This window comes from Syngnathus typhle, linkage group LG8 (assembly GCF_033458585.1).
Source record: "Syngnathus typhle isolate RoL2023-S1 ecotype Sweden linkage group LG8, RoL_Styp_1.0, whole genome shotgun sequence".
NCBI lineage: Eukaryota > Metazoa > Chordata > Actinopteri > Syngnathiformes > Syngnathidae > Syngnathus > Syngnathus typhle.
This window is the reverse complement of record NC_083745.1, coordinates 4,795,031-4,809,220: the sequence shown is the minus strand read 5'-3', so window position 1 is coordinate 4,809,220 and position 14,190 is coordinate 4,795,031. Positions and strand designations below refer to the sequence as shown.

Genomic DNA, 14,190 nt, shown 5'->3' with positions numbered 1-14,190 from the left:
TTCCTGAAACAGAACAACACTAAAACTGAAAACATGGATGACCTCAAGATGGTCGTAACCACAAAGATGTGGAGGATCCCGGAAGTAACCAAGTGTGGCAGAAAGACAATTCACGTTTATTCATATAACCCTGTTTCAAATAAAGTGTAATTCAGTGAAACTTGTCCCACCACAAGAGGGCAGAGAAAACCCAGTTGAGTGGAACACATGAGGACAGCTCTCGCACGCCTATTTTCACTGTGTTTATTTCGTCACATAATAAATAGAGACAATCCAAAGCAATGACACCAGACTGGAATGAAGGCTGGAATAGTTTGGCCTGTGAAAGGAATCAAGGTTGAATGGTGAATATTGTAGATTGAGTCTGCTACAGTAACATATTGGCAATGAAGCAATTAAAAAAAAAAAAAAGCCTACATGTACTATATATACACCGCAAACATGTATAAAAAGAAAGAGCAAATAAAATCACACAACTCTAATATCAAAAGACGCACACACAGAGCTGCTCTGGATCCAAAACAATCTAGAAATTGGCCAATTAATGTGTGGGTGCTTCTTTAGACAGCATAGCAAACTAGGCTAACAATGAATCAAGAAGCGAGCATGGCTTCAAGATGCAATAACAACAATTCTGCAAAATTGATCGATTATTTTGCCCATCCCTGTGGGGAGTCATTAAAACGTATAAGATTTGTCTGTTTTAAAAAAAAAAAAAAAATACAGCAAAATGACAAAGAACACAAACTCTTGCGGTGTGCTAGTGTTAGCGGGAAGCTAATTGAGGTTGCTGAAACAGTTCAGAAAATCAAATATGGCTGCTGCAGCACACACAAACACACGCGGTTAGCGTCAACACACACTTATTAATATTGTTAACCTAATATCTTAAGTCATTTTCATTTTATTGTAACATCACTATCTATACCAGGGGTGGGCAAACTACGGCCCGCGGGCCACATCCGGCCCACGGGACCGTTTAATCCGGCCCGCCAACCCTGAACAAATTGTATTATTAAACTTTTTTTTTTTTGGTCATTTTGCCTGCAATGACTGCGTTTTCCCAGTAGATGGCGCAGCGCTCACCTGCGCATTTACTACCGGAAGCCGTGTCAGAAAGCTCGGTGTACACTCACAAGTGCGTGTACGTACTCAGTAGTACGGACTTGGCGCACTCTCGCTCTATTCGTATCAGTCCCGAATTTAGAGCGTGGGCTTTGACGACAGCATTCTTATAATTCGCGCACTGAGCTTTCAGATGCAGTTTTGCGCTAAAGCCACCCACAAACCTTCCCCTGGAATCCTTCCATTAAAATGAGTGGCCCGAAAAAAAGAAGTGAGTGCCGAGTGTTTAAAAAAGAGTGGCCGATTTGGCTCGACGTACGCGACGTGACGTTCAGCCACATCAACATCAACCCGTCACAGATCAAGGTAAACGGACCAACACCTCGGATCTCGCCTAAGAATTGCCACAACAAATTTTACTCCAGACTATGACGCACTAGCAAAAAAGGGACACCAACAACACTGTTCCCACTGAAAATGAACGGGAAGCTCTCAAGTTTATTGTAAAAAAATGCATTTTGAATATGATTTGTACACATAGCAGGGATTGAAACTAGCGACCATTCTCATTTTCAAACAATGCAGGATGCTCAAGGACATTGATGCACCACCTATTTGCGACTAATCTTAACCTGTAAAGTTCTTAAGTGTTTCCCGTTTCCTCACCTCTGTTACCAGGTGTTTGCGAGTTCAAACTCTGCTCTGATTTTCAGATACCCCTCACCGTGTTGCTGTTTTGATTACTTTATTTGGATGTATGCTTTCACCGATTCTTCAAGATGATATATTTGGTCAGAATGTTTGCCGTTTGATGTGATCCCATAAGATAAACATCTTTCATTAATCTGACCTGCAGGCACTGAAGTGATGGAGATTGTTATTCATAATAACAGTGTCGTATTTTATGAGAATCACTGATAGCAGTTTTTTAGTGAATTTTTTTTTTTTTTAATGCTGTTAATAAATGCATTTGTTTTCAAAAAACTTGTTTGGAATATCCATGCTTTACTACCTACTAAAGGCCAAGATCTTTTATGCAATGACCTTTACAGGTCGCTTATATGACTTCACACAACGCCTATACCATCTGCTCCTGGTCCGGCCCTCCGGTCCAAATTTAGAACCCAGTTCGGCCCGCGAGTCAAAAAGTTTGCCCACCCCTGATCTATACAATGTTCTCACACAAAAAAAAATTGATTTTTTTTCTCTTTTCTCAACGCATGTGTAGTGATGCAGGTTATGGTAATCTATCACCATTTTTACTTCCTTATTTTCTGACAAACGCCCAAAAATGACTTAAGCAATTATACAATTAGGCATAGTTGCAGGTAGTCCCGAAAACAGTCCGGGATCTATGCTTAACAAATCAAAACAGCGAGCTTAAGAGTGACACTGGTAAAACGAAACCTGGGTTCAATCCAGTGTTAAGAGAGTGTACGAACCACACAGCTTATTCATCCTCAGTCCATTAGAGAGACAGGTTGAGTCAGTCCTCTTGTTTTTTTTTGTGATCCCTAAATGCTCCCTTTTATTCTTGGCACTTAGTGGTCAAAGCGGCGCGTCCGTGCGAAGCTAAATGCAGTCTCCAAAACCTTAAAGATACCAAGACCTCTTTTGACAATGACGCCGGACCACTTTGGAACCTTTTTTTTTTCCCCCCATGAGCGACATAAAATTAAAATGATCAGTTATTTTACTTGTTTTTATTTACAATTAATAACTAATCCATTCTGACATTTCATAAATGATTTTAAAAAATAACATGTATAAGTTAATCAATAAGATAATTGTTTAATAAATATTATAGTTTGGTAGGCCAGATTAAAAAAATTGTAGGTTGCAAAGCCCCCTCCCCATTATTAAAAAACATACTAGACAAACGGTCCGTTTTTTGGGTGATTAAGTGAAAGAAAAGAAATCTTAGGTATGAAGGTAAGTTCAGGAAAAGACTGAGCTAAAGTGGTCTGACATCACCGTGAAAAGACTCCATAATTCATTTAGCTTGCCAAATAAATATGACACAGTAAATAGATGAGCAGATTGACTGCGGGTGAAGACTGGGTCATCTTTGGCACACAAGTTCAGAGGATTACCCAACATTTGTGTGTGTGTGTGTGTGTGTGTGTGTGTGTGTGTGTGTGTGAGCACGGACAGCACCGGAAAGGGAGGAGCTTAAAAGTTCAGCGACGGCCGCCTCGTCTCCACAGAAAAGCTTCCTTGTTGGGTCAGCCGTTTGGAAAATCCCGCTCAGACCTCGCTCACCGGCAATTCGGCGTCGTCCAGGTCCAAGGGCGGCTCGGTCACGTGTGGCTCCATGGCGCTCCGCCGGCGCCACGGCGACTCCTCGCCGCACGGGCTCACTTTGCCAGGCGGGTCTCCTGCAGGGAGAGGCGGGCCGGCGTGCGGCTGTGAGCGGGCCGGGGCAGCAGGCTCATGAAGTGCTCGCTGTCCCACGCCAGGCTGCGAGCGTGGGCCGCACGCGCCGGCGTCGGCGTCACCCCAATCGGGCTGGCTTGGTGGCGCGGCGGATACGGGCGAGCGAGGGACGGGGGGGCCCGCGGTGCTGCGGTAGAATGTGGAGCGGCCGCTGTGCTCCTGCGGAACACAATCCAAAACATCCATGCGTAAAAATAGTGAATAAGAAGGCACATTTGGGATGTTAATGGTGTTAGAAAAATGAGACCAGCCTGTGAGGCTTGGATGAAGCTTTAACAGTTTTGGTGCTGCAGGCTGGAGGACGGAGCATTGTTAGAGTGAAGATGGTGGAAGTAGCACAAGTAGTAGTAGCAGAAGAAGAGGAGGGAGTGGAAGGAGTGGAGAGTCAGCGTTTTTTTTTTTTTTTTTAGTTTGGTAGTTGGGACATGTTGAAGAAGAAGAAGGAGGAGGAGGAGGAAGCCTTAGGAGGCTTCGGTGCTCAGCAGCTTGTCGCTCTCAGATTTCAGTCTCTGGAAACACACAGCATACGCGTCAAGACGACGAAGCCAGGCGGCGGTGGCGGCGGGCAGGAAGTTGGGCAAATGCCGTTTACACAAATGCTAAAGTGTCACACGGAAATACACGAGTGCTGCCGAACGTGCGCTTGGGCAGGATTGGGCGGGTAGGTGGGTGACATTTTGTCAGTACAAGTGCAGGTACGTATTGAGATGAGTGCCATTAAGGAACGTCACATGTATTCTAGACTTTTAAGAAATATATTCTATATATATGCTAGCTGAACTCAAGTATCTATCATAATATCAAATGTGTACACAAATTAATTACATGTTCATGTAAACACACTTATTGAACACAGTTTCACAGATTTGTTATAACTTTTGTCATGATTTGGTATCTTAGGGTGGGTGGGTCCTCGGTTTTAAGACGGGAGTTGCGCTGGGAACCCAAGACTGCACATGTACAGTACTCATGATGTTAGTCCACAATTAGTGAGAAGGAAGGTGTGGAAGCACAACGAGGTCAACGATACTGGACGGGAAAAAAAATGGGAGGCAGGGGAAAAAAGACATACAGGCTTCGGACAGGAGGGAGGAGGAGACACAAGCAGGAAGTCACACATCTAAGACAGGTGCACAGCTGCAGCAGGCTGCAGAGAGGACAGAGGGCAAGGGAGGAGGAGGGAGAGAGCGACAGAGAGAGAGAGAGAGAAAGGGAGGATGTGAAAGACTCACGGAGAACAGGAAGAAATCACGTTCAAGTAGCAAGTGTGCGCTGGCGTGTCTGCATTGTTTTGCAGCCAATCATGGCAAGTCGAAAAGAGGCGGGAGGAAGGCGAGTTGATCCGCGGGGGTGAGGGGAGTATGTTGGGGGGGGGGGGGGTTAAGATCATGTATTGACTTCTTCGGCTGCATGTGCGCGTCATGCTTGTGGCCGAGTCAACTCAGCCAGCAAGCTTGCGTGACTGAACGTAAAGCCAGGAGCATGGAAGAGGCAGCGGGAGGCGTAAGGAGGAAGAGGAGTGCGTTGTTGGGTTATCAGCCATATTCAGGGTGTATTTAGAAAGGGGGGGGGGGGGGGGGGGGGTCAGATGCTTCGTGATGAGATCTGATCTGCTCTCGAGGAGGCGGGGCCGGCCAGTGAGTAGAAAACAGCGCTACGGTAAAATCAAAATGTTTTGTTTCACAAGGAAGGGGGGGGGAGAGTTTTTTTTTTTTAAACTAAGACGAGCTGACGTACGTGCTGCTGCACTCCCCAATTCGAGACGTATACCTCTGTATACAGGGGTTCGACAGCCGTCTGGCCTGCCGCATCTGCAACAACATAGCGCAAAGCAGGGTTAGAGCAGATGGGCTGTCTGCCCGAGAAAGAGAGGGGGACGAAAAGGATGCGAGATACAGAAAGAGAGAGAGAGAAAGAGGGAGGAAGACAACAGGTGGCCGGGGAGGGAGGTGAAGGGAACAGCTGTGTCACCGGGTCGGGGCACACGTGAAGATACAAAATGGAGGCGGGAACGGAGCAAGCGTCTCTCCTCGCCGGTGACGCCGGACGCTCTTGATTATTTACCATATTGGCCCGAATATAAGACGGTGGGGTTTTTTTTTGCATTGACATAAGACTGTAAAAGTGGGGGTCGTCTTACATTCGGGGTCTACCCTTTCACAACACTAGATGGCGCCATATATCGTCAACACGAAAGCTGAACTTAACACCCCAGGCCAAAGCGAACCCCTGTCACGAAGAATAAAAATAGCGGTAGCAGTTTGCATTATTTTATTGCAATGTTTGTCCTTATTCAGATTTGTTTCAAAACTAAAGTTACTGTTAGACTTTACTTTGATGGTTAATGCCGCTATTGCAATTTTGTTGTTTTATCGCGGTAGATTGATTGATTTACATTTCAAAAACCAGAAGCCATTCATTTACAAATGTGATTGCACTTTAGTTTACATATTTAAATGTTCAGATATTAAGATGTGATAGTTTTTGCATGATTTGAAAGAGGCAAAATAACATGCTTTTTCTCTCAAATATATTGTTATACTCATTAATTTCAGATGTACTGTAATTAGTTTCTGTATAAAAATTAAATTTGGTGTTCAAAAAGTCTTTTTTCAAACTCGAGTCTTGAGAAAGAGGGGATCGTCTTATAATCAGGGTCGTCTTATATTCGGGTCAATACGGTAAGTTGAAGTCGTGTGGCATGCGGTGAGGGACGTCTAAGAGGTCAGTCACAAGTCATTACATCCGCCGCATGCTCAATACATTTATGTTCGGCGCCTTTTCCATATTCTCACGGCACCAATCGGCTCGTAAAAAAAAATCATAATTGGGACGAGGAGGTAAAAATATTTTTCCAATTCATTGATTCCCAAATAGAAATATGATCCAACACTCATTCAGAAGTCATCAAACGGTACCACGGTGAGCTGAGCTGAACGCGACCGCTTGTTGATGATAAGAATTACGTGTTAAAGATGTTCCGGGCGTCCCTTCAAGTACAAGATGTTCTGTGAAGCGAGTGAGTGACACGTACTGTAGCAGCGGACCTCCCGGGTCCCCGCTGGGCCACGATGGCCCCCGAGACGGCCTTGATCCAGCTGTGCATCTCCTCAGGACTGTCAGCCTAGGAAATAAAATTTTAACAACGTGTCAACTTCTGGTAAGCCGCTTTTGGAATATAGGAAGAAAAATAGACTTTCAGGCTACCTTGTATGCATAAATGATATTCTAGTTGAGATCAAGAGGGACATGTGGGTACTAGTTTAACTTGATCCATTACCTGTATGTAAAATGTCCTGGACGTGGTGACTACCTCGAACAGATTGTCACGCATCATAATGTCACTGCAAATCAGAAACACAGGTAACATCTAGCGTCTCAATCCAGAAGAAGACCAAGAACTTGACTTGTTTGATACCTCTGTTTGCACTCCTGCACTTTGTGAACCTCCTTCAGCGGGATCATCCTGAGCGGCTCTTTCTCCTGAAGGTGGGAGAAGGTTAAATACGATAAAGGCTTTCATTTGCGAGCGCATTGTTCGAAAATCTCGGGCCGGTAATGAGAGCGACTCTCGGCAGACAGAGAGTCTGTGTCCTCGGGGCCTCGTGTTATCTCGTCACGACGGGAGTGCACGAGCAAGAGGCTTAGGCTGACAAGAGAGGACTGAGGGGCGCGAGGCATGACAGGACATGTGAAGGGAGGCCGGCGAAATTCCTCTGAATGCAGATAAAACATGCCGAGACACAGCGCTGCGTGTTTGCCGTTTTTGCCTGCCTCGCACTGCCGAGTGTCACGGATGGAAAAGGGGGAAAAAAAATAAACCCACACACAAGATTCCTGAAGAGCATGTTCTAACTCAAGAGGCAATTTACCAGATCGGACTTGAAGTAGCTCATGGAGTTTTCCTCCAAGAGAAAATATCGCCGTTTCCAGTTCCTCATCTGGTGAAGGGAAAATCAGGTTGTTAGTCCCAAAGTACGTACAGGAAGTGATTGTGTGGATGCGTTAACTGTATTAATGTGTGTGTTGTTTTCATAAAATAATAAAAATAATGCTTAATACTGCATTGAACTTATAATATCACCGTCAAGTTATTTTGGCTTGCATATGGAAATATGCTTGCTGCAATTTCAATTCAGAAACATACCACGGCGCCTTGCTTGACGCAGTAGCCCGACTTGATGACCGTGTGGTCCTGGGTGGGCCTGCCCAGGAAGTAGGGCAACTGGCTGTGCGAGCGCTGCATGGCCTCACGTTCTGCTCGTTCGGCTCCGTCGCCACCTTCATGCTGCAAAGGTTCGGGAAGTCAGCCGCTTCGAAAAGTCACATTTGGCCTTTTGCTTCTGGGACTGAAATACGATCACATAATCCTACTACCCTGTGGTTTGTGTGTCATAGTTGTGCAACAAAATGAACTGATCCTGAATTAATGCCACCTAGGGGACTGGAGTCGAATTGCATCGACAAACACCCTTGGGTCTGTGCTTCGCGAAGAGTCATTAAAGATTCTTCCATTGTTCTGCTAGCTGTTAAAAATGAGTCGTAAACAAGCAATGACGTTGAATATGGTCAGCTTGGGTTTTCCTAATTATAGAACTCAACATCATCTTGCAAAAAGCTGTTTCGTGGCTTGTCGACTTTGTCTTCATGACGCCGGCGGGGACTTTGTTTACCTGCGTCTGGGTGACGATGGGAACCCCTCCTATGATCTCCGTTTTATACGACACTTGTTTCTTGGGTCCCACGGCATCCAGCAAAGACTTGTGGTTCTCGGAATTCTGCTGACCGTCGGAGGCTTTGGGAACCTGAGCAAAAAAACCAGACAGGCCCCAATGATGGAAAACACCCTTTTCCTTGCGTGGCAAATTAAAAGTACAACAAAGCTTTTTCATCCCTGCACTCGAGACAACTACACAGCATCCTGTCGAGTCATGCTCACTCCTTCCCACACACTTTTATCATCTCAGTCCCTTGAAGAAATACTAAAGGGCATTTCCTTCTTCATGTGACTTGACAGAAGTAGTAAAACATAAAAGAGGTCCATCCAAAGTGAAAGAAAGGAAGCGCACGTCACGTGGCACTCTTTGTTTGCCTCACCGTGATCTTGGTGGCTTTATTGAGCGCGTTGACCCAGTCCACCAGGTCCTGCTGATCGTTGGCCTGCAGGAAGATCTTCCTCATCCCAGCATTGATGACTAATGAAGCCAAACACAAAAGTAGCAAGGATTGGGTCAAGCATGTGAGTTGGTATGGAAGTCTGGAAAAGTCTGAGCAAGAACTGCCAATGTTGAACAAAATTTGTTCGACTCGGATTTCTCCCGTAATTCTTTGCATTCGTGTTTCCCTTCCCTACAAAATTGTCACTGACAACTTAGAGTGCTGTTTGACCGTATCTCTCAAAAAAACAACTCAAAACGACTTTTTTTTTTTTTGGTGTACTTGTCTGCACAATCCAACTGCCTCTGTGCAACCGCCTACTCATTTCTCAGCATGACAGGCGGGGGGGGGGGGGGGGGGGGGGGGGGACTTGACTTCAAATAAATATTCAAATGCTTTTCAAATACAGCTCGTGCATTTTTAGGTCAGATGTCGATTAGCTTGGTGAGCACGGTATTCAGGACATCCTGTCTCGGGGTTGCCCATTTCCATAAGGATGTGCGCGGTGAAATCTTCACTTTCTTCTAAATGTCAACATCTGGTCAGGTAATTGTGCTGGGCTCGAGACTTCGCTCTTTTAAACTCCCCCCCCCCCACCCCCCCCCCCCCCACCCCCCCCCCCCCCCCGCGATGCCGTAAATCACCGTGTGAACTGAGCTGCACTCTTGTTGCCCTGTGGATGTGCAGCTCTGTCCGGGCACATGTGGGAGTCTCCCGGTGTGAGTCATCGCCACAGACTCAAAAGTGTGCTGGGAAACGCACCCCCCCACCCCGGCCAATGTGTGTCAGCACCAAATACAAAGGCACACTGTCCCCTCCATTTCTTTGTTTGTTTTGTTAAGAACCACCTGCGAGTGTGACCTCTGTCTGCCGTACAGTATGCGGGCCGGGCCGAGCGAGCTTGCTGGGCATCGCTGACGAGGCGGAGCGGCGGGATCCATTGATGGATGCAAAAACATGCCGCCTACAAACGCGCGCTTAAAAATAACTTCTTGCCATCTGTGAATCGGGTTCCGATTTGAATGGCGACATCCTGTCAAAAACTTGGTGAAGCCCACGCACATACACATCCCCATAAGTCTTGTCACAGACGAACATTTCCTCCGATTGAAGCGTTCGAAAAAGGAGGACGAGAAACAATTATGGGAGATTGGAGGCTTAAAGCTACAAACGAGACCTTCTTCACTCTTTAGTTTCGCACGGACCTTGTGGCGTTATTAGTGTTTTGTTGTTTGGTGGTGAGTCACCCAACTGCCCAAACACAAGGATAAAAAGTCATTCTTGGAAATGCAGCATTTCCTGTGGAAATGTGAGCGTCTTTACATGTTTCTGGATGGAACAGTGCCTCTGCATTAAAATTAACAGTTGGCCTTGTGCCTTATTAAAAAAAAAAAAACGTTTTCAAATGCATCACCGGGAGTTTTATTTTTCCATTTTTGTGGTTGCGGCCTGACAACAACGTGTTAATGGCAATCCTCTGCCAACACTAACCAACAACTCGGCTGCGGCGTTGCCACTTCTGCATAACTGTGTGTCGACTATAAACACCCGAGATGCCCTTGCGTTACTTTCCCCGCCTCCAAAGTCATGTCCGCGATGTCTTACAAACCTCAAACGTGTAAGAATAGAAACTTTCTTACCAAAACAGAACTCTGCCTTTGGCCTCAACTTAGTGGCATCGCTGACCTGTACGAGAGCAAAACTCATGTTAGCGTGCATCCGGGAAGCCAGAGAAAATTTAGAGACGATGAAGGAGAAGCTCCAAACTGTGAGACGGCCCAAGTAGGTCACCCCGCTGTCTCAAGTTAGTGTCAAACAAGACGTCTTGGCTCACCTTTGAAATGTAAGTCAGCTTCAGGGAGCCGACGCAATCCGCGCCGACCGGAAGATTCTGTGGGATCATGACAAGAAACATCAGTGATTTTTTTTTTTTTTCTGTGATTGTCACTTGAACCTTGTTAAAATTTAAACCTTTACATTCTATAAAAAGAAAGGGAGCCGGTGAATTATTCAAACTTTCCCCCAGTGCTACACTGTCTCTGAATACTTCATGCAACAACCGAGCACTTACGCATGCAGCTACGCACGCAGCTACGCAAATGCGGCGTAACGACACAGTCAGGTGGCAGCCGTGGCGATCGTCTCCCTCCGCTTAACTGATGCGCCGACCTGCTTTTAAAAGACCGTCGCCTAGCAAGACTTCCACGCTGCCTGATGAAAAGCGGAGGGAAGGCGTGCCTCCTCTAAAGTGCGCTAAGCTAGCACCTTACCTGCGGGTTGTCCATGAACCAGACCAAGCTGCCCTGTTGCGTGTCCAAGATGAAGTAGCGGCGCAGGAACTTGCCGCTGCTCTCGTGCTCCTCGATGTCCAAGAAGCCACAGATGCGGTTCTGCCGGTCCACGTAAGGCATGGCGCCGCCGGGACATTCCCTGGCCTGCCCGGGCCGAAAAAGCTGAGGACGGAGGGCAAGCAAGAACTCCTGGGTGAAAAAAAGAAAAAGAGGATGAGGAATTGTCCTTGGCTGTAATTCTTGAAGCCTATTGCTCAGTATTTCTGTGATTGACAGCGAGGGCTCAGTGTGCTGCGAAGGTCACGTGACTCAAAACAAAACCCGCCCCACCCACTTTCTCTCTCCCCGTTTTTTTTTTTCTTCCCTAGTAACACACACACACATTCTCTGTCACATTCGATTCCATCTCCTCCACCCACCCTGGCTTGCTCTTTCTTTTTGCTTTTTTCCCCACTCCCTTTCTATCCCTCCCCTTTTTTTTTCTTCTTCATTGTCACCATCCCCTCCCAACAAGGTTCTCATCTGATTTGGCAAGCCTCCGGCCGGCCCACTCATTCTCCTCCCACTCTCTCCGACAGCCGAGCACCCAGTCGAGCATGGCGAAAAAGGAGAAAGACGACAACCGAAAAAAGAAAGAAAAAAAAAACCCTAGGCGAGTGAGTTTACCCTTACGGGAGTTTGATGCGGAGGGAAGCAGCGAGCACGATTTAACCTGCAGTCATATGACGCACACCTGAATGCTACATGCTACTCACGCAAACTACATTGCTGTGTACAGCGGAAGCCCATAAAAATTGCACAATTTGAAGTCTGACCTACATTCTGAGAAATGCAATGTGGAGGCACGTCTCTGGCCCGGCTGATGGGTAAAATAAAATAAAACGGAGTCTACTGAGGAATGTCTACAACAATTCATTGGACAGGTATAAACGTTGGATAGTCTCCCCGACGCCACGCCTCGATGCGAAGGCCTTTTGTGCGTGGGCGTCGTGTTTACTGTAAGCGTACTGCGGCTTTAGCCTGTTTAAGCTGCTCGACTACGCGGCTTCTCGGAAAGAAAGGCAGATAAAGACGCTCTTTCTCCGCCGCATTACGAGCACGGTGGCAGTGCGGGCGCATTGGAGAGGGGGGGGGTGGCAACAAAAGGCCCGGTTGTTGGGCGGCACGTAGTCCGGAGCGCTGAGAGCATCTCAGTTAGCAGTCAGGAGAAGATAACCATTTAAGCACAAGCACTGATTGTTGGGTGGCTGTGAGAGATGCTTCTGGTGAGTAGAGCCTGCAAATGAGGTGGAGAGTGCAGGTTCTATGTCACAAAAATACATTAACAAAAAATTCCATGCCGATTTTTTCCCACCCTCAAGGCAAGTTGAATAGTCAAAATAGTGAGTATTGAGAACTATGCTTTCGGCATGACATGGAATCCAAAAGCAGAAGGGGGAGAGGCTGAGGGAGGTGTTCTTGCGGGGGTGGGCTGCTGGTAGAGAAAGCCAGCATTTGCTACGCCGAGGCTTTTGTGTCTGGTGTCATGTGGCGGCCAACTGGTCACGTCGGGATGGCGATGGGTCGTTTAGAAAAAGAAAAAAACTTGAGGCACGAGCTAGCCGGGCACCTTGGCAATGTTTCTGCGTGGAGCCCCTGTTGTCGGGAACAGCTGCTGTGAAGCATGTGAGCTTGCACGTTTCTCGTGGGGCGGCGGGCGGTCTGTTGGGTTTGAGAACAGTTACAAGAAGGCGGCACCGCTGGAGTGCATTTGAGGAAGGGAGCTCAACTTAATCAACTTTGGGCAAATGTGTCACTTTCTAACATTGAAAGTGTCATTTGACAAAATGCCACAAAAACAATAAAAACTCAAGTAAAATCGAAACGCGGACACAGAGAAGTTCTTTAAAGCCTGCCTGCGATGCCATCTGACAACACGCCATGATATCAGAGCCGTAAAGCGACACAAGTGTTACGATGTTGGCATGTGTTGCAGCAAACAACGTCTAGGATGAATACACTTCTTGTTAGCACACATTTGTTGTCTGTGCGATACCAAGACGACGCATTTGTCGCGGTCGAGATGGAGCTGCAATTGGCATAGCCAAAGCTAGCGAGGCTAACTGCTATTCTCAGCCACGTAACCATTTAACTTTTGACACTCTCAGACATGTGCAGACGTATGAAAACTGTCAGCTCACGTCATTACATTTTTTTAGAAATAGTTTTGCAAATACATTTTTTTTTTTTTTACCCAATTTTGTTTTTAATACTTGGTACAGAAGAAGCAAAAAGTCAAAGTCAAAGGCATGTCAGGTTTAAATAAATGTTAAAATTCTTCTGTTTTAATAAATTGCTATTTTTCTTGTTTTGGAGGAGCTTGGAACAGATTAATAACATTCCTGTTTTTCAATGGGTACTATTTTATTTGAGATAATAATCATGTCGAAAGTGTCGGCGCCGTAAGGACAGCAACGAAAGTGCAGGTGCTTTGGCGCAGGTCAAAGGTCAACTTTCCAATACAGCCGTGGTCACTGCTGTCATCGAATGAGGCACCTCAGCCCGACCAGGTCTGACAAGCTTCGGCCTCCCTCTCTAAAGTCGTCCCAGCCGACCAGTTGGTACCCCTGGGCTCCGTCTAGCACGCGGTTTGTACCACCGTAGGCTACACCGAAAATAAGATACCGATGACACCGACTATGACCTGGGTTAGCCTAACGAGCTAGTTAGCACATATATTAGCAGCAAATGCCTGGAGTTAACCAGGAGAAACGACCAAAACATCTTATAAACATTCCTACATTACTCAAACGCTGTATTATGGTGCGACGTTAATTAAAAGATGTCTAGATGTGAATTTTACACGTTCACCCGGTCAAGCTAACACTGGCGAGCGTCGAGGCTACGAGGCGTTCCCAGCGACGACCCTCATCCCGAACGGAATTACACACACACACAGCTCCGTTCACCGCCAAGTTGTTTACTGTCTTGGCGAGGTCGGCCACCTTACCTAGCCGCAGTGTGTGGCCTCTGTTGCCGACTGGCTGTTGCTGAGGGTCGCCCTTCTCCGCCTCAGCCCATCTCCCATCCAGCAAGCAACAGGGAGGAGGAACCCGAGCACCGCGGGCGGCACTCAACGCGGAGGAGCGCCGCAGATCGTAAAGAAGTACGATGGGCAACGAACGCTGAGTTTAACGCTAAAAAGCACTGGCTTCTGGGAATGGTTAGAACAAGGAAATATCGCTCTTAGATTTGTTTGTAT

General features: G+C 46.7%; 1 protein-coding gene across 4 annotated transcripts; it reads right to left on the bottom strand.

Annotated features, from left to right (window-relative positions):
• Positions 1–227: 227 nt before the first annotated feature.
• Positions 228–14,096, bottom strand: LOC133158545 (pleckstrin homology domain-containing family A member 1-like). 4 transcript variants are annotated; one of them, XM_061285809.1, is made up of 14 exons: positions 13,939–14,096; positions 10,929–11,138; positions 10,493–10,549; positions 10,299–10,344; positions 8,599–8,696; positions 8,175–8,306; positions 7,649–7,789; positions 7,374–7,442; positions 6,920–6,984; positions 6,782–6,845; positions 6,536–6,625; positions 5,239–5,312; positions 4,574–4,648; positions 228–3,660 (listed from the first exon to the last, which is right to left on the bottom strand). In XM_061285809.1, the coding sequence occupies exons 2-14, from the start codon at positions 11,067–11,069 to the stop codon at positions 3,423–3,425; spliced, it is 1,290 nt and encodes a 429-aa protein (XP_061141793.1). In that variant the 5' UTR covers positions 11,070–11,138; positions 13,939–14,096; the 3' UTR covers positions 228–3,422. The 4 variants fall into 4 exon arrangements, with proteins under 4 accessions (XP_061141793.1, XP_061141794.1, XP_061141797.1 ...); XM_061285810.1 differs by lacking the exon at positions 13,939–14,096 and adding an exon at positions 12,559–12,678; XM_061285813.1 differs by lacking the exon at positions 4,574–4,648.
• Positions 14,097–14,190: the final 94 nt, after the last annotated feature.

Excerpts from the sequence above, each read along its gene's own strand:
- LOC133158545 (XM_061285809.1), bottom strand. The coding sequence starts at position 11,069 with ATGCCTTACGTGGACCGGCAGAACCGCATCTGTGGCTTCTTGGACATC. Across the intron at positions 7,443-7,648 it reads GCGTCAAGCAAGGCGCCGTG|ATGAGGAACTGGAAACGGCG; the intron begins GTATGTTTCTGA and ends TCCCTTCACCAG. Across the intron at positions 6,626-6,781 it reads CCAGGACATTTTACATACAG|GCTGACAGTCCTGAGGAGAT; the intron begins GTAATGGATCAA and ends TTTATTTCCTAG.